This window comes from Ictidomys tridecemlineatus, chromosome 6 (genome assembly GCF_052094955.1).
Source record: "Ictidomys tridecemlineatus isolate mIctTri1 chromosome 6, mIctTri1.hap1, whole genome shotgun sequence".
NCBI lineage: Eukaryota > Metazoa > Chordata > Mammalia > Rodentia > Sciuridae > Ictidomys > Ictidomys tridecemlineatus.
Window position 1 is genome coordinate 117,248,718 of NC_135482.1, and position 23,613 is coordinate 117,272,330.

A 23,613-nucleotide genomic window follows, 5' to 3' on the forward strand; every position below is an offset into this window, starting at 1 on the left:
TACAATATATTCAGCCATAAAAAGGTATGGAATACTGGTACATGTACTATAAGTATGACCCTTGAAAACACTGTACTAAGTAAAAGACAACAGACACAAAAGGCCACATATTACAAGAGTCCAATAATATGAAATGTTCAGAATAGGCAGATCTACAGTCAGAAAGGAGTAGTTGTCAATGGCTATAAAGAAGGAGAAATATGGAGAATAGGTGACCACTAAGGGGTATAGGGGTTTTTTTTCCTGTAATAATGAAAATATGTGGAACTAGTGTTGATGGCTACACAGTCTTATAAATATACTAAAAACCAACAAATCAAACACTTTAAAAGGGTAAATTTTATAGTGTGTAACTTACATTTCAATTTTATTTATTTATTTTTGGATGCCAGGGATTGAATTCAGGGTTACTTGACCACTGACCCACATCCCCAGTCCTATTCTGTATTTTATTTATAGACAGGATCTGAGGGTTGCTTAGCACTTCACTTTTGCTGAGGCTGGCTTTGAACTTGTGATCCCCCTGCCTCAGTCTCCTGGGCCACTGGGATTACAGGTGTGTGCCACATACTCAGTCTAAATTTTTAAAAGGGAATTTTCAGTATATTTTCTGCTTTGACACATCTGAAGGACATGACAATGTCATTTGTAAAAGCAGCTTACTACAGCAGGGACTATTTGGGGGGCTGTTGATAATAACTGTAGTAAAGAATATTGAGGTTCATTCATAATGCCAGACTCTTCAAGTATTAAGGTCAAAATAACAGGCGAAAGCCATCTTTTAGTGATAAGATAAAGACCTGCCTTAAGGTGACAAAAGGTATGTACAGACAAAAGATATCATAGTAATTTTGAAGTAACAAAGAGATGACCAAGGCCTACCTAAGCTGGTGTGAAGTAAAGGATTTACAAATTGTTCTGAAGGAGCAAAGGACAGTAGGATATTCATTCTCTAGCAGCAGCTAAGAACAGAAAAAAGAGTAAAGCAATAATAAGTACTGGATTCAATAAAGGCACACTACAAGAAAGATGACACAAGCCACAAAGAATAATAGATATTTATCAACATTGATTTGGATATAATGTATCACATTTCAAATGTTTGTAAATCAGAATTCTGAATTAATTTGCCCAGAGAATGTTCCACAAGTTTACAAATGGCCTATAATAATTTATAATTTGTCATTATTTCTATTTTCTTAAGTGAAATCCAGTATACCAAAAGCTCTGCACCTACCTCCTACCTCTCTGCATAACACAGCTCCAACAAAAGTAATATAATTAAATTACTTTAATTAAACTCAAACTGGAAAAGAACTTCTTACCCCTTTCAATCTGTTTCCACTACCACTTCAGCAATGTAGAAAATTCCAGCTCCTGACTCTTCCTGGAAATGAGGCCAAAGCAGAATCATTTGCCATCCAGAGCCACAAGCAAAATGAAGTTCTTCCATGGCAGTTTCACACATGAAAGGAATTCTTAACTCAGTCACTTCAGCTTATACTGTGTGTGGCCAACATTCTTGTGATGGAAAACTGTCACACTCACTCACACCCACCCACACACACAACTAAGGTGTTCAGTGTATGCTGAAAAGTGTGTCCCTGCTGTTAAAAAACAGACTTCATGATGGTCAGTGGGTGCAAAGGGACATTTGTAGTATATGCAAACAACACTACACACATAAGGGTTCAAAGAATATTGTCAAGGGAAAATAAATGGAGAAGAAAGATATAAGAAGAAAAAAAATCAAATCCAATAATTCACTGAGGTCTGCAGGAAACATAATTTTAAAATCCCTCTTCCTATTCCTCTGGGGATAACCTTTCTGATGAGATCTTCCACTGCATCTTCTAAGATCTAATCAAATGCTGCCACCTTGGAGAGGCTTTTCCCAACAACCCTAAGCAGTCAGAGGCTTCCTCTGTGTTCCAATAATATCTTGTATTAATTACCATAATATGCATCAAATTGCTATAGTTTTATTTACAAGTTTGTTTCTTCAGTAGAAATTCTTCAAAAAATAATGGAATATTTTTATCTTTGCCTTCCTAAAACTTTGCACAGTGTTTGGCACAGAGAAGGGTCCAACAAATAGTGAATTTATTCCAATGTTGGAAGATTAGTGAATTTATTAGTGAGTTTATTCCAATGTTGGAAGACATAGTAATTAATATAACTCACATGAACAAATCCCAAATGAATTAATTTGCCAGTCTTACTACTAAAAAAATGGGACCTAATCATGAGACCCCCCAAAATGGCCTAAACAGTAGATCTCAAGGCACTGAATATCTAAGGAAGATAAATTCAACTGCAAGTAGATAAGAAGTACACAGTTAATACTCTGCTTGGCCCTTTCTTAGATGGTTATAATGAGTTCTCCTTATTTGACATATAAATTTTCCAGTGATGAAAAGAAACTTATTACATATTGTCTTTGGCATTTCTGATATCTAAGAAATATCTAAATAAAAATGAACTAATTAGATACAGGGTTCAGCAATATTCAGAGGGGAAGGGAAAAGGGTCAAAGAGTAATGACTTGTTTCTATTAGATCCCTTTGGGGACAAAAGACTCTAATCAAGTTCTGGGTGGTTTTGTTTTGTTTTATGACAGGGCCTCAACTCATGATCCTTGCTCCTCAGCCTCCCAAGTACCTGGGACTACCAGCATGTGACACTAAGCCAGCTCTGAGTTCTGATTATAGTTAAAAAATTACAGCCACATCAATGTTTAGAGCAGCACAATTCACAATAGCTAAATTGTGGAACCAACCTAGATGCCCTTCAATAGATGAATGGATTAAAAAAATGTGGCATATATACACAATGGAATATTACTCAGCAATAAAAGAGAATAAAATCATGGCATTTGCAGGTAAATGAATGGAGTTAGAGAAGATAATGCTAAGTGAAGTTAGCCAATCCCAAAAAACCAAATGCCGAATGTTTTCTTTGACATAAGGAGGCTGATTCATAGTGGGGTAGGGAGAGGGAGAATGGGAGGAATAGATGAACTCTAGATAGGACAGAGGAGTTGGAGGGGAAAGGAGGGGGCACGGGGTTATTAATGATGGTGAAATGTGAGGATTATTATTATCCAAAGTACAGGTTATGAAGATACAAACTGGTGTGAATATACTTTCTATACAACCAGAGATATGAAAAATTGTGCTCTATATGTGTAATAAGAATTGCAATGCATTCCGCTGTCGTATATAAATTTTAAAAAAAGACTAGACGAGAGATTAATATGGTTCTCTTATTTTCTAGGGAAATAAATTTAAAATAAGATCACTTTTACTGGGCTCAAATAACAGTTTTGATGTTATTTTTCTTGCAAAAAATAAAAACAAGTCTTCTTTAGAAAAAAAAAAAAACGGAATTCAAGCTTTGAGGCCAGCCTCACAAGTTAGTTAGACCTCCACTCAAAATAAGAAAGAAAAAAAACTGGGATGTAACTCAGTGAGTGGTAAAGTGACCCTGGGTTCAATACTCAACATTTAAAAACAAACAAACAAAAAAAAATTTTTAATGAATTAAAACTCCAATACAGATTTAATCAGAAGAGTCCCTATACTGGCCACCAAAGGAATGGTAAACAGTGGAAGCAAACATTAGCCCAATGTCAAGGTAGCACAAGTCAAGTTTAAAAAAAAAAAAAAAATTGAAGCTCTCTACCTTTACAATTAAGGAAACCAAGGTCTGTAAAGGCAAATGATTTGCCCAAAGTCATACTTCGAGCAAGAGACAGTCTTGACTCATACTCAGGTCTCCAGGATCCCTAATTTAGAGCTCTTTAAACTCTTTAAAGAGCTTTCATATCCTAACACAACTTTCATTGGACTTTGGTATGTGTGTGTACGCAAGCACGCACACACATATGCATACATATTCATGTATATCAATATATATAGAAAGAGATACACAAGTATGTGTGTATGGATATACATATAGACACAACCATATAGCTACATATACACTTTGGTAGCGCCTGAAAAAATTATGTAGGGCTGATTAGAAATGTACCCAAAAAGTACACTGATTTATTGAAAAAAAAAAAAAACAGTTCCATGGTAAGGCATTCATGTTTCCTGAATGACCCAAGAGAAATCAAACTCCACATCTATGTATGTTTACTTATAAATTATATGAAGTTTAGTGCTTAAAAGTATGGGCTACAGAGTTAATCTATAGGTAATCCCCTAATCCTAGCTGTCATGTATACAACTGTATACAATTAGCCTTCACTCATGGGGCAAATCTGATTAACTTTCTAAGCCTCAGTTTCCTCACCTGTAAAGTTGAAAAATAAATTTTCTTGTGAGGATTAAATCGATGATAAGCATAAAGTTCTTCACCCAGTTACATATTGTTTAATTACTCAATAATTCAGCTATTATTATCATCACTGCCAACTAATCTCTCTAAAAATGCCCCCAAGAAAGTTTTCTGTGTATTTCTCTCTCTCTCACACACACACAGTCCCAATTATATAAATCTGTTCTTCTGAACACAGATTATAACAAATTAAGAATACTTTTGCTTTTCTATTTGGAGATAAAATTCATTCCAAATTTGTTTCTTAAATTCTATTAATGTCTAGTGCATATACTTGAGGGACTAGAACTTAAAAACAAATTTTCTTCTTACACTTTACTGTTCTTTCACATAAAAAAGTTTGGTTGTTTAAATACTACAAAGAGGATACAACTGACTTAAAAAGAAAATGAACACCCTGCTTCCCAGTGAATCCCCTTTCAGTGTTTAGACATAAAGGACATTCTCTCATGTATGGTGATATGAGAACAATTGCTTTCAAAATGTATTGTACACTTATTTCAACTTTTAAAATTGGAAATTAACACAATTATAAAAGGCCCTTTTTTACTGCATAGAATCCTGCTTCAAATAAAGTATTTCCCCTTCCCTACATTCCTTAAGGTGCTGATTTTATCCTAAGTGTGGTATCCTAGAGAGTAGTATTACCAATTCATTAAATCCAATAAACACCTTTCAAACTATTTTATTTCCTAAAACTTAATAATTTAAGAAGCTAATTCCTCTGGTCTAAATTTTTTTACCAACTAACCATGTTCATTAAACAATTAAAAAGATACATTTGCACAAATCAATTTAATAGTCAAATATATCTCAACAAAATTTACAGGATCTCATTTTATTGTAAATCCCACAATTCTCTTCAAAGGACCAAATTCCTTGAGTACTGTGTAATTTCAGTAGTAGAATATATAATTTAATGTAAAAGTAAGTCAATACTAAAACCATTATTTAATAATCTTATTACAAAAGATTAAACTGCCACAAATTTTATTTTACCAGGACTAAAATGCATTAAATTACATTTCCCTGACGTAAGATCAAAAGAACCTCATAAATACAATGCAGTATTTTACCACAGTGAGGTTATAAAAAAGAAGCCAAACCGAAAAATACTCCCTCTGGAAAACAAAAACTGTTTTAAGTAATTTGAAAACTCTTGATATTTGATCCATCAAAAAAAGTTCATCATAAACAGAATAATTAAAGGTTGCTGGAAAACAAATCCAAAGGATTACAAACAAAAAGTTCCTTTTATTTTACAAAATGCCATGATACTCTGCAGTCATCACAAAGGACTAAGAAATATATACTATGCCTTCAGCTATTTTTAAATTGTACAATTCTTCTCACATTATTAACAGTCTAAATTAAAATTTGACCATCAAAATATAAAATGTGTTTAAAAGTATCTCCTGCCAATACATAATATAACAGATTTTAAATAAAACATAGAATCAAAGTTAAAACAAACTTGCATATTATTACCTTAAATTGGTAATTTATGAAAACAGGGGTATTAAACTGGCTTCTTTTACAGAGATTAAAAATAAAGTCACTAAAATTTTATAATAAAAGAGAACAGATTGGTAAATGCACTATAAGATCTAATCTCACAGGACTAGAGATGTTATGAATATGCCCGAAATTACATAATATTGGGGGGCAGAGAGATGGTTTAAGTCTTTTGAAACACATTATATAGTAAGTTAAAAAGGACACTTTTAAAATGCATGTCATCACCAAGTAAAACTTCAATGAGAAATCTAATTAGACAACAACAGATTCAGCAGTATCTCTAGACACTGATATCTCAAATGTCACTAGACTATCCATTCTGCTAAATAGTACTTTTAAATACATGTGGCACCCAGAGTATCAAGTTTTCAAATCTCTACCTTTTGCCCATATCTGTATCCCTTAACTGTTGCATAAAAGAAATACAGTCCAAATTAATTAGAGCTACCTTCTCTTGGAGTCCATTTTAAATTATTTGAGAAAGGTATTTCAGTATATCTAAGAAAAAATACTGAATAAAACATACACTTGCCTTTCCAATATCCAGAATACTAAAGTATTTACAAATATGGCCTTTCCCCCTGAGGGAATTTCAGCTTTATGAATGGTTTCATTTTTTGGTGCTAATGTAGTTCTGAACATACCCTATCTCATTTGTTTAAAAAAAAAAAATTAAACATCAAATGGCAGCTAACCAAATTAATGGTGATGTTCAAGTAAAACTACTTTGTAATAAAATCTAAAGATTATACAATAAGCTTTGACATTTGCAATTATCTTTCCACAATTTTCTAGTATAAAAAGCAACAGACACAACATCCATTTCACATGAGGAAAACAAGGAGTTAATAAAATATATTTTCTCCCCAACTAAGAATTGCCTTCTCTTTTGTCAATATTACAATACATTCATCTACTGACAAAGGAAAAATGAACACTTCATTTGCCTGCTAAGAAACTAAATTGGAAGCATTACCAGTGATAGATTTAATTGAGTTATTTCTAGAGAAGAATATTTAAAGAAAAGAGATTAATATTTAAAGTTCATTGCCAGCTGCTAAATTTGGGGCAAACAGCATGAATAAGGTAGCCCCTATTTGTTACTTGCCTTTTTCCCCACCACCCACCCTGCACCAAACCCCCATTGTTCTATGTAAAAACTCACAGCTAATGGTATCTAAATAGCAACTGCTACGTTTATGTTGCAGATGATCACTATGAGGAACTCTCCAGAAACACATTTACTTGCTGCCTTCTTTTCCCCCGATAAAATACAAATTTGATAATAAATTGATCACAAACTGGTGATGGGGGGGTGGATCACAGCTTCTCTTCCAGGCTGATGGATGTCACTCCAGAGGTAGGTGAGGAAATCCCCAAAAGGTTACCATAAAAATCGACCAGAGCAGGGGTTGTATTGAAGTTTGTATTTTAAAATAAATTAAAAAGAAAGAAATTCAGCACTGAAATCCTCGAAAAGTAGAAACCCATGAGGTGGAGGCTCCTTTTCCCTGTTGCTACCACTGTGGATCACAGACGCAGCATGAACTATTTCTTACGGGTTTGGATCCCTTGGACACCACTTCCTCCCCAAACCTCAAACCTCGCTGGCGGGGACAGAAGAGAGCGTCGAGGAAGTAGGAACCCTGCACCCCGTTGGCCCCTCTCCCTCCGAGGTACCTGCCTTGGCCTGCGGGAGCGCCGCCCAGCGCCGACACCCGCACAGACACAAACACTCACCCATCTTTCCTCTTGGCTTTGTAGACGTGACCATAAGTGCCTCGGCCAACTTTGCAGCCCTCGTATTCAAACAGGTCCTCGACCCGCTCCCGCTCGCTGCTCAGCTTCACTTTAAAGTCATAGTCCATTGTCACAGCCTCAGAGGCCGGGGAGCTGGGTCGGGGGGCCGGGGGGTCGGGGTGGGGACCGGGGAAGCTCGGGCAGCCGCAGCCCCCGGGAACCCGCCCGCTCTACACCCGCCGGCCGCAGCACCAGCCCGACTGATGCAGCAAGAGCAGGAGGCCCCGAGAGAGCGCCAGGGACATCCAGGGGAGCAGCGGGGCAGAGGCCGGCCAGGGGAGGACGGAAAGGCTCCCCCTGCGCGAAGGAGAGCCAAGGGACGAGAGCTGGGGGTGGGGAGCGAGTGTCTCTGCCCTTGTCCCCTCGGGCTCCCCGGGCGCCGGCACCCCTGCTCTTTCCGGCCGCGCGTCCTGCTCCCACTGCGGTGGAGCGGCGGAGCGGCCACGGAGGGCTCTCTTCCTCTCACACACGCACTCACTCTTCACCCTCTCACACACACGCGCGCTCACACTCACTCACTCACTCACTCTCCCATACACTCAAACAGAAAGGCAGCACCGCACAACAGCCGGTACCTCCTCACAGAGGAGGAGGGCGGGCACTCGCGCAACACGGCCGCGGCTGTCGCAAAAACGTCGCGAAGCCTCGGACTGCCTCAGGCCCTCCCTCCAGCGGACTCCCGCGACGGCTGGCAGTCCCAGCTGGCGCCCGCACCCCAAGGGCCGCGTGGAGCGAGCGGGAGAGCCACTGCCCAAGGCTGCCGCCAAACGCACCACGTGGACCCGCCCCATCGGTAGCCGGACCGCTGACTACAATACCCAGAATTAATCGGCTACCGCCGAGGGCTCCCCTTCTACGACTCCGCCCCGCACGGTGACAATCTGGAGCTTTGCATGATGGGATTGGTAGTCCGAGTTTCGACGAGTTTCAGTCACTTGGGGGAATACTCTTTTCCCCCACCTTCCCACGGAGGTATCTCTAAAGTCTGGTTTGTGCTGTAAACTTGACCAAAAAGAGTTACCTGTGGGGCAGACTAGTTTATATTAGAATCACATTTTGTGCCACTTCCGAACTCCAGATTTTTTAAAGAGGGCATTATCATTATCCAAAAAAGCCTAAGTGTTTGTAAACCGCTAAAGGGCTCGCGGACTACAAATTGGACACCCTTGGCGGTCACGATCTGTTAAGGACTGCACGATGAAATCAAGATACTGAGGCCAGTTAAAATGAATCCATGACGAATGTCCGGGCTACTCCTAAAGATTATTACCTTAGTGCTTCCCATCCACGTAGAGGGGACATTTTGGGGGGAACGGCGTGCTGCACTTACATTAACATCATCAATTTCAGCTGTGATTACAGTAATGGATCTAAATCCTTGGAAGTTGGTTTGCTAATAATTTTGAGATACCAAAGATGTCTGCTGGAGCCGTTCCAATATCTTGATAATACGCCTTTATTTTCTTTTACTCCTCTCTTTTTCACGCCTATTTTTAATTTTTGGTTTCCACGTGTTAGCATTTCCACTGAAGTCCCTCACGCCCCAAAGAGAGTATGATCTTTCTCCCTTTAAAACTCCCTTAACACTTTTCCCCACCACTACCACCTTTCCCGTGGTACTCATGAAATTCTGTTTTGTCTTTTTATTTTCTCTTCCTTGCTAAATTATAAATTCCTATAAGGAGTCATGTTTGCGTCTTCCATAACACCTGGTGTAACGCCTACGTTATGGTGCTCAGTATACATTTATTAAACTAATGCATAAACATTTTATGTCAAAAAATACTTATGAATACAATAATGGTACTATTTTGTGAAAAATCTTCAAAAGTACCTTTTCTTATATAAATTTCCTTGGAGAAAATTAGTGACTTAACCACCACTTTAAATAAAGTTGTTTTAGGAACTTAGGATGTGATGTGACTCAAGAGGCAGAGTGCTTGCCTAGCATGTGCCAAGACATGGGTTCAATTTCCAGCACCACAAAAAAATAAATAAATAAATAAACAAATAAAAATAATATTAAGTTGGTTTTATCTAGTGTGCAAAGTATTATTTAGTGTTAAGTATACTGATCCTGGGTAGATGGGCCTGGGTTTAAATCCTGCTTTACTATTTATTAGTAGTTTTCCCTGGGAGCCTATTGTTTGTTGTTGTTTGTTTTTTGCTTTTTTGTAAAATGGAGATATGAAAGGCCCTAGTTTAAGTAAGTGCCCAAGAATTGTAAGTTCAAAAAATAGAATATTGTTTGTTTTTATTCAGTGATGTGAATTAGGTGATTCTCTAACAGGCCCTCTCCTTTGCATCTTGAAGAATAATGACTTTTTTTTCCTAAATATGGAGTTAAAGTAGACTTCCAGACTTCAGAAAAGTATTGTATTTTATGTATTTTGAGGGATGTGTCTTTTTTTTTCCAGGTATTACTCATAAATCTTGAGAAAGCCAACCACCATCCTGGAGGAAGAGTTGTGAAAAAGCATGGGGCTCTGCTTGGCCCTGAACTGCTGGGTCCCTTCCTCCTTTCCCACCAACACATAATATTTTGGGACACTGAAAGTCTCAGGCTTTAAAAAATGTATTTTTGACTAGTTTTTTCTTGCTTTACTCTATGGATAAAGGTAAAAATTATCCTTGAAGGAACTGAGTGAACTGATTCCCGGAGCAAGAAAGGAAGCTGACCTTTAACTAGGAGAAAGGCCTGCTTTTCTCTATGAAGCTAGGGTTAGAGTTAGGGGTCTAGACTTCAGGTTGGACCCATATGGTAGTGTGAGGGAAGCTGGCCCTGTGACACAGTATCAGGATGGGGAGCTCAGGAAGAAATAGACATTAGGGAACCTTTAAAATGAGAGGATGAATGTGAAACAGTAACATCTAATATAGTTTTGTGTCTCTTATAGTAATTCCCTGCTCTGATTGTCAGGCTATTAACTTGGTCTTAGTGGTGGAGCCTGTCTATGCTTGAAGGAAAGGGAGAAACCAACAGCCAGAGACTCGATGATACAAGATAAGAAGCAGCCCACAGAACCAAAGCAATGAGCTAGGAAGGGCTGTCATAAATACTGTTATTCCAAAATGTTGAGCAGTAGAACCTGTGTTTAAGATAAACTTCCTATAGATCCAAGAATGAAGGATGGGACCTAATTGTTATTTGAGTGAACTGAACCTATCAGGGATATGGAGTTGTCATTTATGCTTGAATTTCAACCCCAGATCACACTGATGTCTCTTTGCTCAATGATGACTTCTCACCATATTGTAGAGTTTATGACCTTCATTGGTCCGTATTCCAAATGATGCCTAAATAATGCTCCTGACTTTTCTGCATACAGTGTGTTTCATTTGCATTCTAAATTTGACATCTCTAGTGTTAACATGCCCCCCATAAAAGAGCACCATATTTTAAATGTCTCCAGTTCTGCCTAAGAGGATATTTTGCTGTCATCTCAAACAAAATTTCTGAAACTAAAATGCCATCCTATCCCCTGAACCTCCCAATTTCAATGATTGGTGATGACAGCAAATAGTCATTGAGTTGTTTCTGCCAACTCCTTTCATTCAGGCCTTCCTGCTCTTACCAACTTTGCCTGTCATTCCCTCATGTGAACTCTGACCTTTGCAGTCCTGCCCATCTCCAAGGTGCAACTCAAATGCCTAACTTGGTCATGAAGCCTTTCCTGAATTTTTGCAATTAAGTATAAACTTTCTTGACCATCAACTTCCATCCCAGCCTTGGCACCATTTCATTTTATTTGTAACTTGATTAGAAATCTCACAAACACCTTGTAGTTTTAGTCATTTATTATATGCACTTAAAAAAAACATGTCCTTTAATAAATTCAATAATTGAGTCTCTGACTTAATCATCTCTGCTCCCCTACAGTGCCAAGCACATAGTTTGCATAATTACATTTAATTAGAATGTGTTCCATTGGATTGGTTTCTATTAAGGTTAAATGGACTTTACTAATAATAAAGGTGGGACTATCATTTTAAAACATTTTGCATATTGACTCTGAACATGTACTTTTAACAGCAGATTTTAATGCTTCATGATATATATTAATGGAAAAACCTAGGTGGGTCTTCCTATAGTTGTTCACTTTCAATCTCTGCAATGTTGAATTCTACTTTTCTACTCAGTATCAAATCATGTTTTCAGTGGAAGGCATCTAATCTCCTACTCTGCAGGTGGCACATTCATCATCTTTATCATCAAAAAGCACATATGAGACATCTATATGTGAGATAGTGTTAGACACAAGAAAGGACAAGTTAGATTAACCAACTCTCTATAGTTTTGTTTAAAACTTTTTAAAGGAAACATGGGTGCAAATTGTTCTCCAGTGTACTGTATGAGCATCCAGACTATAACTTAGAACTTGGAAAAGCCAGAACCAACCAATCCACCAACCAACCTACAAACAAACAAAAAGAGCAAGAACTAACAAAAAAATCACTCTAAAAATCATTTCCTTTTCTCCTAATTATCATGTAAGCATCATTAGCTCTTGTGGACTCATTTGTTCCACATTACTAGAAATATGACCACCATCAGTTCCTGAATTTCACATCAGACAATGTCATTAAGAATTGATTCTGTTTCTCAATTTAGTTCTGAAACTCCCAGGAAGGGCTCTTTTCCAGTTGTGTTGGAGTATCCTAGGCCAGCCAAATGTGGCAGTGAAATGTGAAAATGTGAGAGTTCCTTTGTCAGGAAGGGTGAAAGAGTAGGGGTAGAGAACTTGCAAGGACATGAAGAAACTCTGTTATAAAGAAAATAAAATAGGGCAATGTGATAGAAGATGGGACCAGGAAGGGATTACTTTAAAGTGGCAGGTTGTCACGGGCTTTCTAAGGAATGATGCTTAAGCTGAGACCTAAATGTTGTGGGGCAGAACCTGCCAAGATGAGGGAGCAGAGTATTTGAGACATATCAGACACACAGCAAGAACAAAGGCCTTCAGCGAAAATGAAGGGACAAAAAGAAAGCTGTGTGATGAAGGTGGTAGAAGTAAGGGGTGAAATTATGTGAGGTGAGGACTGAGGCAGAGAGGTCGGAGTCATATAGAACATTTTAGACCATAGAAAAGGGCTTGGATTATTTTTTTATGGCAATGGGAAGCCACTGCAAGATTGTAAACAGGGGAGAGACGGACATTATTTATGCATTATAAAGGATATCCTGGATGATGGAAGGAGGTTGCATAATAGATACTAAAATCCAATTAGATAGAAGCAATAAGTTGTAGTGTTCTATACACAATGGTATTATTTTAGTTTACAATAAGTTATTATGCATTTTATAGAACTAGAAGTTCAAGGGTTCCCAACACAATATTTAAGGAGATGTAAATTCTTGTTACCCTAATTTAAACATTTATATACATGTATCAAATTATTACCCCCAAATATGTACAATTATTATATGTCAGTCCAAAACTTTTAAAAAGAAAAAAGGAATATCCTGGCTGAAGGATGGATTGTCAGAAACAAAACTGAAAGATGATAGATAATGGATGGACAACTACATAGACAAATGGGTATAGAGTAGAAATAATAGGACTTGCTGGTTAGCTGGATGGGAAGTAAAGAAAAAGAAAGAATCAAGACAACTTATGTGATGGTTGGTCAGCTTTTCATTGCTTACCTGTGAGGGAAGATTTGGAGAGGAACAAGCTTAGAAGGGAAAAAATGTAATAGTTCCAATTTGAGTTTGTCAGACATGAGCTATCTCAGCAATCTAAGAGAATACATTTAGTAGGAGGTAGATATGGGGGTCTGAAGCTCAAAGAAAGATTGGGACTGGAGTTAAGAATTTATAAATCAGCAGCCATAAGGGTTGATTAGATCACTCACAAATCATGTTAGAGTGAGCAAAGATGTCCCTGAGAATCTCCAACATTCAAGGACTGAGTAAAGGAGAAGCTAGAAGGGAAAACTGAGGAGAGGAGGCCAGAGGGCTAATTGGGAAATCAGGGTTTATGATGTTATGAAACCCAAAGGAAAAACACATTTTGAAAAAGAGGGATGGTCCATAATGTTGAATACTACCAAGAAGTCAAGCAAGATAAAGAGAGTACTGTTAAATTTATCACAGTGTTTCTCAACTTCTTTTGAAATTATTTCCTTATAAGAAAAACTTTCAGACTTTTTTTCCTTAATTGTCCATCACCCATGAAATGTTAATACCACAGATACTCTAATGGTCTGTTTATGCACTGTGGCACTTGTAATATCTTAAGATATTGAGATCTTCATATTTAAGATATTACCATTGTGATAGCTTTAATTTTTCAAGAATCAACTTTTGCCCCCTTGTGGAAAATATTGCCCCATTAAGAATGCTTGATTTATCTCTATCTATCTATCTCTATCTATATATGATTTGTAACACTGACAGGAGTATGATGTTGTGATGGTAAAGTGAGGGTTGAAGCCAGTCTGGATTAAGAGTAAATTCAAAGTAAGGAGATGGGGGAGGGAGTGGAGAAAAGTAAATAAATTTGTAGCAGATTGGTTAAGAGAGCTGCCTCTTTAACCATACATGTGGCCTCTGCTCTTGAACCTGCCCTTTCCTTAACAGGGCAGACTGCTTTCTGTTCTTTTGTCTCAGTTTTCTTATTTGTAAAAGTGGAATAATGGTGGAAATAACCTCATAAGGTCATTATCAAGGTTAAGGGAGTTGATAATAAATACAAACTATTTAGAATTGTTCCTAGCATGTGGTGAGTATGGTGAATAGGTTAGCTGTTAATTCTTCTCATTTACAATATTAGCTATGAAGAGCAGATGAAAGATGAGGTCTAAAGCATAGAATTCAATATCAAAGAAAGGTCTATCATTTGAGGTAGCCATGGAATTCAAGGAAACATTAGTCAGGGAAGACTGAGGATATTTCATTGTTGATAGAATGGAACCAGATACAAGGGAAATATTGAGGATAATAACTTCATATCTCTAAGTTAGCAAAAGGGAATGGCCCCAGAACATGATGAAAGGGTTGACATAAACACAGGAGATGGATTCATCTTGTCCATGGCTAACAGGCAGAAGGAGAAAAAGAATAGTAATTGTTTCATTTCTATTGCTGCCCTACAAACCACTCCAAAATGTTGTAAAACAATAATGATTTGTTATTTCTTATGATTCCATAGATTGGCTGGGCTTGGTCGAGTGGTTCTATGGGTGTCACCTGACATTACTCACACAGATGTAGGCAATTGCTAGTCTGAGGCTGAAGGATCTAAAGTGATCTTATTTGCACATTCCTGGCATTGGTACTAGGTCTTGACTGAGCCTGTGTTAGTCAATTTTTCATTGCTGTGACCAAAATACCTGACACAAACAACTTGGAGAGGGAGAAGTTTATTGTGGCTCATAATTTCAAAGGTTCCAGTCCACATTCAGCCAGCTCCATTGTTCTGGGCCCAAGATGAGACAGAACATCATGGTAGAAGGTCATAGTGCAGGAAAGATGCTCAGCTCATGACCAAGAAGCATAGAGTGGCGGAGGGGGACCAGGAACAAGATATAGTCCTCAAGGGTATGCTACCAGTGACCTACTTCCTCCAACATATACCACCTGCCTATAGTTTCCACCACCTCCCAGTAGTTCATTCCATTTTCTGTGGATCAATCCACTGATGAGGTCAGAGCTGTCTTGTTGTAATCACTTTCCAAAAGCCCCACCTCTGAATCTTACTGAACTGGGGACAAAACCTTCCACACATAAGGCTGGGGGATATTCCAGATTCAAATCATAACATCCTTTCTCAGCACATGGTATTTCCTCATTCAACAATCAAACTCCAATTTCCTTACATCTTGTGGGCATACTTTAAAAAGGCAAAGGCAAAAGCAGAAAGGTCTCTTGAGGGACTCTGTGGGACTCACATATTAATTCTATCTAGTTCAAATTCAAAGAATGAAGAAATCAACTTCACTCCTTGAAAACAGAAAGTACAAGATATGGCCATGTCTTCAACCTAACCCATGTATGGATACACATAAATCTGTAGCTCTGGTGAAATTTGAAGCAGTCCCCTTTCAGATGATTTTAGTGATCTCCATAAGGTAGAAGAAAAGTTCACCCACTGTGACTAAGAGAAAAGAGTGGAAGAGAAAGCAATGTGTTGTGTAAATGAAACGATTGCAGTTTCAAACAATCCTCTAGCAGAATAGGAGAGATAACTGGAAGGATATCATTGCAGGACTTCTAACCAATGTGTAGGGCCCATTTGCAGGTGCAGCCATGCATTTATATCAGTATTCATCTGCCCTGCTGTGTGATTTTCATCACCAACACTCTACAGCCCAGGTGGAGGCTGGGCAAAGACAGATGTTGGATTCATCCAGGGTTGAGGCTTTGCCAGCTGGGTATGATGAAAGAAAAATGGGACAAGGGAGGTTAGAATTATTGGCAGGAGAATAGTAAAAGTGACAGACCATGGTGACAGACATTTAAGCTGAGTAAGGAGTGAAATGAGGACAGGATTTCCCCTTTTACCTTATAACACTGCCTTGACATTTTTTGTAACACAATTTAGAAATAGATATCTATCCTCATTTCTTGTTTCCTTAACATCCACAGCAAGGCAATTTCATCAAATACATACCAAATAGGACAACTGAAATAATAATCTAAGTTATGGGTTAAAATGTTTTCTCTTTGCTTTAGCTAAGAGATCCCCATTATGTGTCTGTTAAACTGAAAATCTCTCAGATGTTCATGAATTCTGTTCTCAAGGTCTATAAGTATTAAGGGGAAGTTACCTCTTTAAATTGATATTCACTACTATCATCTTGTCTTTTTTCTTTAGTGAGCACTTTTTAAAAAATAAGCATATTACTTTTTATTTTTCAGTTCAAAATGTATTTTGCTACAAAAAGCATAGTAAGTAAAATGTAGGAACATAGTTTAGTTTCCTGTTCAGTTTTTCAAGGTTTAAAGTATTACTCTGACTTCTCTTTCCAATATTTTTCGTTTCCTTTCTAGCTAGACTGTGTTATTCAGGACTAATCACCGAGAAATTCAAGTCTTTTCTGGCCAGTTCCAGTACAAAGATGGATTTCATCTGTGAGCCTCAGAGCTCTCTTCCAATTGCACAGAAACATTGTTAGGTCACCTCTACCACCACTGATACTTGATACCCTGGGCTATTTGTTTCCATGCAACCCCATGCCCAGAACCTCTGAAACTCTTTCTTTTAGTTGCCTTCCTCCCTCCCCCACCAGCCAAGGTCAAGTTCCATCAGATATTGCCTTCTTCCTCTGAAACCCTACATCCTGTTTAAATTTTAAAATGTTGTTTTACTTACATCATTCCTCTGTTCAAAACTCTTCAATGACCCCACATGCTCCTCTACTGTCTACAGCAAAAAGTTCAGACTTCTTCATCTAATATTCTAAGTTCTATATTTACTCAAGCCTAATTTATGAGAATAATTTAAGGCATTACATTAAAATATTAAGTAATTAAAATTTTGATCTAATGTTAAATTAGATTAAATAATTAAATGATGGTTAAAATAATTAGTTCCACATAGCTGTTTTTCACAGTGTGAGTTCTTCCACATATCCAACATAACTCCTAACCAGTTTCTCAAATGGTTTTCTAATTTAAAAAAAAAATGGTGGGCTGGGGATGTGGCTCAAGTGGTAATGTGCTTGCCTGGCATGCGCAGGGCGCTGGGTTCGATCCTCAGCACCACAGAAAAATAGAATAAAGATGTTGTGTCCACCGAAAACTAAAAAAAAATAAATATTAAAAAAATTTTCACTCTCTCTTTCTCTCTAAAAAAAAAAAAATGGTTCTCAATCCTGTGTGTCCATTGATATTACCTGAGTAATCATCCTCGCAATTCTTTTTTCCTTATTATTTTTGATTTTTAAATATTTAATTGACAAAAGTTATATATATATTAACAAAAGTTATATATATATATATATATATATATATATATATATATATATATACAAGCTGTGCAGTGATGCTGCGACATACATATAATATGCGGTGTAATGATCAACATAATCAAATAAATTAACACATCCATCACCGCTCCTGCTTACCTTAGGTCTTCAGAATTTATTATCTTATAATTGAAAGTTTGTATACTTTTATTAGTATCTCTCCATTTTCCCTACCCCTCAACCTCTGGCCACCACCATTATATTCTGTGTTTCTATGTATTGGACTTTTTTTTTGGATTCCACATATAAGAGAGATTGAACAGTATTTGTACTTCAATGACTGGCTTATTTCACTTAATTTAATATCCACCAGGTTAATCCATGTTGTCATAAATGGAAGGATTTCTTTTGTTTTATGGCTGAATAATATTCCATAATATATATATATATATATATATAAAACACATTTTCTTTATTCATTCATCCATGAATGGACAGATACTTAGGTTATTTCTGTGTCTTTGCTACTCATGAATAATGTGCAATGAACATGGAGATGGAGATAGAGATACCACTTCAAGAAATTGGGTTCATTTCCTTTGGATATATACTCAGAAATGGGATTGCTGGATCATATGGTTGATATCAATGAAATAAAAAAATATCATTTATTTTTAATTATTCAGGGAACTTCTAAACTGTTTTCCATAATGGCTGTACCAATTTACAGTCCCACCAATGACGCTCAAGTGCTCCTTTTTTTCCACATTCTCATTAATACTTATATTTTTGTCTTTTGATATTAGTCATTCTAATAGGTATGAGATGATATCTCATTGTGGGCTTTTATTATACTTTTTAAAAATATCATTTGTAAGTTTACCTAATTTAATTTTTAATAATGGCTTTGTTTAACAACTGGCTTGTAACACAAATTCTGAAAAATAAAGTACTCTCTCGAGTGGAGACAAGCCAAATCCAGCACATCACTGCCCCTAAGTCTCTAGGAAACCTCAGGATTGTAGTGTCTGTCTTATTATATTGTCCAAAGGGAGACAGTCTCCATCTCAAAGGGGCTGCCTACTCTTGACCTTTCTTTGGAATGTCTGGGAAGAATCAGGAAAAGGAATCTTGAAGCTGACTGCCACAGAGGAGCCACTATTCTGTCCACTTCAGGTAAGAACTTGAAATCCTCATTTTTCCTCATCTGCATGCTACAGAGGCAGTGCTGGGGATGATGGTTAGTCAAATTACCAGAAAAGGAAGAGAGAAGAGGGCAAGACACCACTTTCCAAGCAGGAAAAGGGTTCAGCACAAAAGAGCAGGAGCTGAGATAGAGATGGCCACTGCTTCTCTTGTCCTCTCTTCTCATCCCTTGGCTCAAGAAAAAGCAGACTTAGAAGAGTGGACAGAGTGGCATTTTAGTCGTCTGTTCTATATGCTTAGTGGCAGGCTCTGAGTACACATCTTCCCTGGCCTACATCTTCCTTCTCTTGGGAGTTCATGGCTTACCCCAGGAGTGAGGTATATCCAGGCAGAGTCAGAGTAAAATACACAGGGTTGGAACCTGAAAGAAGCTCAGGATGATGTAGAAAATGTGGAGTTGCTAGGCCATTCCAGATAAAACATCCATCAGGCAGAGGGGAGGCTGTTACAATGCACAGGCCTCTCTACCCTTGCCAGGATAGGAGATGTTAGTAGGAAGAGCTTCCCCTAGAGGCTCCTACTGTGCCCTTCCTGCCATCAGCATCTCCTGAATGTTGTCCTCAGCTTCCTTAATGCTTGGCTACAGGTAGAATTTTTCTGTTCTACTTCTTAATTTTTTTTTCTTCTGCTATTTTCCATTTCCTAACAGCCGATTGTGAATTAACCCCTTGGATTGAAAAATAAATATTCTTCATACACCTTCATACATGTTAGCCTCACTTATCAAAGTTGCAATCTCTGTATCAGTAAGATGGGCATGGCTTCTATTCTGTTCAGCTGTCCAATCTCCACATCTGTAGGCTTTGTCTTCTTTTGAGGGCCGATAACTTTGGCTTGGAGCTCTGTGAAAGCCATCTCCAAATTTTGGGGGGCTGACATCTTGGTGCCTTGTGGTTTTGATTTGCATTTCCCTGAGGATTAGTGATGTTGGGCACCTTTTCACAAAACTCAGCCATTTGTATGTCTTCGTTGGGGAAATGTCATTCAGGTTCTTTATGTTAAGATATTTAGATTTTTTTTTTTTTGCCTTGGAGTTGTGTGAGTTCCTTATATAGTTTAGATATTAACTCTTTATGAAACATAAGGTCTATAAATACTTTGTTCAATTCTGTGGATTTCCATTCTGTTAATTGTTTCATGTGTAAATCTTTTGAGATGGATAAAATTGCAATTATCTATTTATATTTTTGTTACCTGTACTTGTGGAACATTTCAAACAAATCACTTTGTTTGAATAATGTCAAAGTGCTTTTTCCTTATGTTTTCTTCTACTAGTTTTATAGTTTCAGATCTTACAAAATCAACATACAAATCAGTTGTGTTTCTAGACATTAACAACAAACTGAAAAAAGAAATTATGAAAATATTATTTATAGTACCTTCAAAAAACACTTCATAATAAATTTAACTAGTGTTTCACTAGTGTCTTATAGTTTCATAGTGTGGTAAAAATATCTACACACTATGAAACTATAAAACACTAGTGAAATTTAAGAATACATAAGTAAATGGAACAATATCAGTATTGATGGATTAAAAAGATTGTTAAAATTTCATACTACCCAAAGTGTCTTATTCACTCAATGCAATCCCTATTAAAATTCTAGTGGCATTTTTTCACCAAAATGTTTTTAAAATCTGACAATTTGCATAAAAGTTCAAAAGACCTTGAAAAGCCAAAGCAATCTTAATAAAGAAGACCAAAACTGAAGGTATCATATTCCCTGACTTCAAATTATAATACAAAGCTTTGAAAATCAAAACAGTGTGGTAACAACAGACACATAGGCCAGTGGAACAAAACAGAACTAAAAATAAATTCACACGTATAATCAAGTAACCTTTGACAAGGACACTGAGAATAAGCATGGACAAAAGAAAGCCACTTCAATAAACAGTGCTGGGGAAACAGCATATCCACATGCAAAAGAATGAGATTGGATCCTAATCTTAAAATATACGCAAAAATTAGCTCAAAATGGATTAAGACTTAAATATAAGATCTCAAACCAGCCATGCTGATGTAATTGACTGGTTACAAGAAGACATTGGGATTTTTAAAGGCTGCTGGTGATTCTAATTACATTCAGAATTGAGAACTTCTATGTTAGATCATGTTTATTGATTTTTCCCTACAACATTCATCATTCCACTTATTTCTCTCTTCTTTACTTTTCAAAATTCTACCTACTATATGAGATCCAACTCAGGTACTGCCAGGATCTTTTGTTACCACCCAAAGCTGATTTACTCTCAAAGCACACAGAAGTATGAACCACTTATACATAATTACTTGACACTTAAGATATACTACTACTTCTACCTTCATGTGATTATCCTCTTTAACAGAATCCTAAGGTTTAGAAGGGCATAGATTATATCTTACAGCTCTTTTTTTTTTAATCTCCAGAGCCTACATGATACCTTTTACACAATGTGTCAATTGTGTGTTTTAAGGGAGGTGGTAGTGGTGGTGATGAGGATGATGACATAGTAGATGTCATCAGTGCTTTGACCTATCCTATCAGATTAGTTTTATTTCTTTATGGGGCTGCCCTGAAGTTACTGGAACACCCTTTACTTTTCACACGCAAAGAAATAGCAGGGAACAAAGCCACTCCCATTTTAACTTAATAATCATGTATAGGTTTGGATCTTTAATGTCCCCTGGAAAGCTCATGTTTTGAAAGTATGGGTTTCAGTATAGGAAGAGTCATGGATAGGGCTTTTAGTCAATGATTAGATTATAAAAGCTGTAACCTCATCTGAAGAGCAATCCTTTTGATGAATTAACAATTTTAATGGACCACTGAGTGGTAACTGTGACAGGTGGGGCAAGGTTTGAGGAAGTAGGACACTGGAGGCAGGCCTTGGGGATTATATCTAGTCCCTGGCACTCTATTGCTCTCTGCTTCCTGGCTGCCATGAGCTGAGCTGTTTTCTTTGGCCACGCCCTTCTGCCATGATGTTCTGCCTTATCTCAGGCCCAGAGGAATGGAGTTGGACAACAATGGAGTAAACTCTGAAACCATGAGCCCAAGACAAACTTTTCTTACTCTAAGTTGTTCCTGTTAGGTATCTTTGTTACCACAATGAAAAGTTGAATAACACACTATGCGTGTAACTATGAATACTCCAGCTCTCATAATCCCTAATTGAAACAACATTGTCTCCTGTGTCCACTCTGAATTTGAGTCCAAATGGAGATTGTACCCTTGCTTAGCCTCCTTTACTTCTCAGTTCAATTTACTCCTTTACTTTTATTTTTTTTTCAGGAAATACTTGCTAAATAAAACATTTTTACATGAATCCTTGTCTAAGGTTCTGCTTTGGGGGTAGAGGTTGTTAGTCACTGTGGTTTGGATATGATTTGAGCGTATCCTCCAAAGATTCATGTGCTAGAAGTTTGCTCAGCAGTGTAGCAGTATTGGGATGGTAGAATCTTTAAGAGGTTGGAAGGAAATTAGGTCATAAGGACACAGCCCACCCTCAAAAGGCATTAATGCTAGTCTAGAAGAATGAGTGGATACTCAGGAGAGTAGACTGTTATAAATCAAGACCACTTAACCCACTTCCCTCTTTATATATACCACCTGTTTCCTTTCTATTTCTATCACAAAATACTTGAGCTAATCAACTTATAAAGAAAAAAGGGTTATTTTGGATTACATTTTTGGAGTTTCTAGTCTATGATTAGTTGATCACATTGTTTTTGACCTTTGGCAAAGCAGCACATCATAGAAGGAGCATGTGGTTGGGCTAAACCACTCACCTCATGCCCATGAAACAGAAGAGAAAGAGAAAGGGACCAGGGTCCCACTATCCCCTTTGAGGGCACATCTCCAGTGACTGAAGGATCCCCTTCAGGACCCCACCTTTCAAAGGATCCACCTCTACCCAATAGCATTACCCTGGAACCAAACTGTTAACACACAGATCTTTGGGGGACATTCAAGATCCAAATCATAATATTCCACTACACTGTAATACAGCCAGGAAGGCCCTTATGAGAAACTAAATAAATGGTGCTGCCCTGCCTTGGACTTTTATGCTTCAAAACTGTGAGCTAAACAAACAACTTTTATTTTAAAATATCAGGTATTCTGTTATAGCAACACAAAATGGATGAACACGCATCAACCTGAGACAGATGACAATAATATAAGAGTAATAATAACAGCTATTATTTATTGAATATTTTCTATGTGCAAAGCACCCATTCATTGTATCATCAGGATTAAGTAGGGACTATGGTTATTATCCTCATCTTATAGATAAAGAAACCAACACATGTTGCAGTTAAATAATCTGCTTGAAGTCACACAAATTACAAAACAAAAATTGAAAAAAAGAAAAAGGAAATAACCTATAGGGCAAAGACAGTAAGGGGTCAAATAAAATAAAATAAAAAATGTCAACTTATATTATCACTTAAATAAGCTTTGTGGGTTAGCTGAAAACTAAAACACTACATATCCTTTTTTTTTTCTGACAGAATGACTTGAATTCCAATAAGCAATTTACAAACTTTGTGAATACAACCAATTCCTAATTAAGAACTACGTTTCTAGTTGACCCTCAGGAAATTCACCTCTTCTTCTACTTCCTCCACCTCATTACTCCCAGTAACAATACATTCTTAATGTGCCCTTGATCCCAGAAAGTAAAACACATATTGAACAATTAACAACTTAGATACACCACAGATTAAACATGTATATTTGTACTAGTCTGAGAACTGCCATGCAGGCTTTGTCACTAGGTTAGGAATTCTAACTTAACAGAGCTTATATTGGAGAGAGTTTATGAAATGTACTATTTATAAATTAATAT

The 23,613-nt window shown here is 37.2% G+C and overlaps 1 protein-coding gene and 1 pseudogene across 21 annotated transcripts in view; both read right to left on the bottom strand.

Annotated features, from left to right (window-relative positions):
- Window positions 1-7,740, bottom strand: part of Cdk8 (cyclin dependent kinase 8) — a 220,935-nt gene extending 213,195 nt beyond the window's left edge. For 17 of the 21 annotated variants that reach the window (XR_013423247.1, XR_013423245.1, XR_013423243.1 and 14 more), the window contains exon 1: window positions 7,603-7,733. Coding sequence is in view for 4 of the 21 variants with exons in the window: in XM_078015571.1 (XP_077871697.1) it covers window positions 7,603-7,730 (128 nt within the window). In the remaining 17 variants the exon portion in view is untranslated. Of the gene's footprint in view, window positions 1-882; window positions 963-1,325; window positions 1,388-7,602 lie in introns of all 21 variants that reach the window. The other 4 variants (XM_021721269.3, XM_078015573.1, XM_013366050.4 and 1 more) reach the window with 4 other exon arrangements.
- Window positions 7,741-19,297: 11,557 nt separating this feature from the next.
- LOC101960355 (prefoldin subunit 1 pseudogene) lies at window positions 19,298-19,659 on the bottom strand (annotated as a pseudogene).
- Between the last annotated feature and the right edge of the window lie 3,954 nt (window positions 19,660-23,613).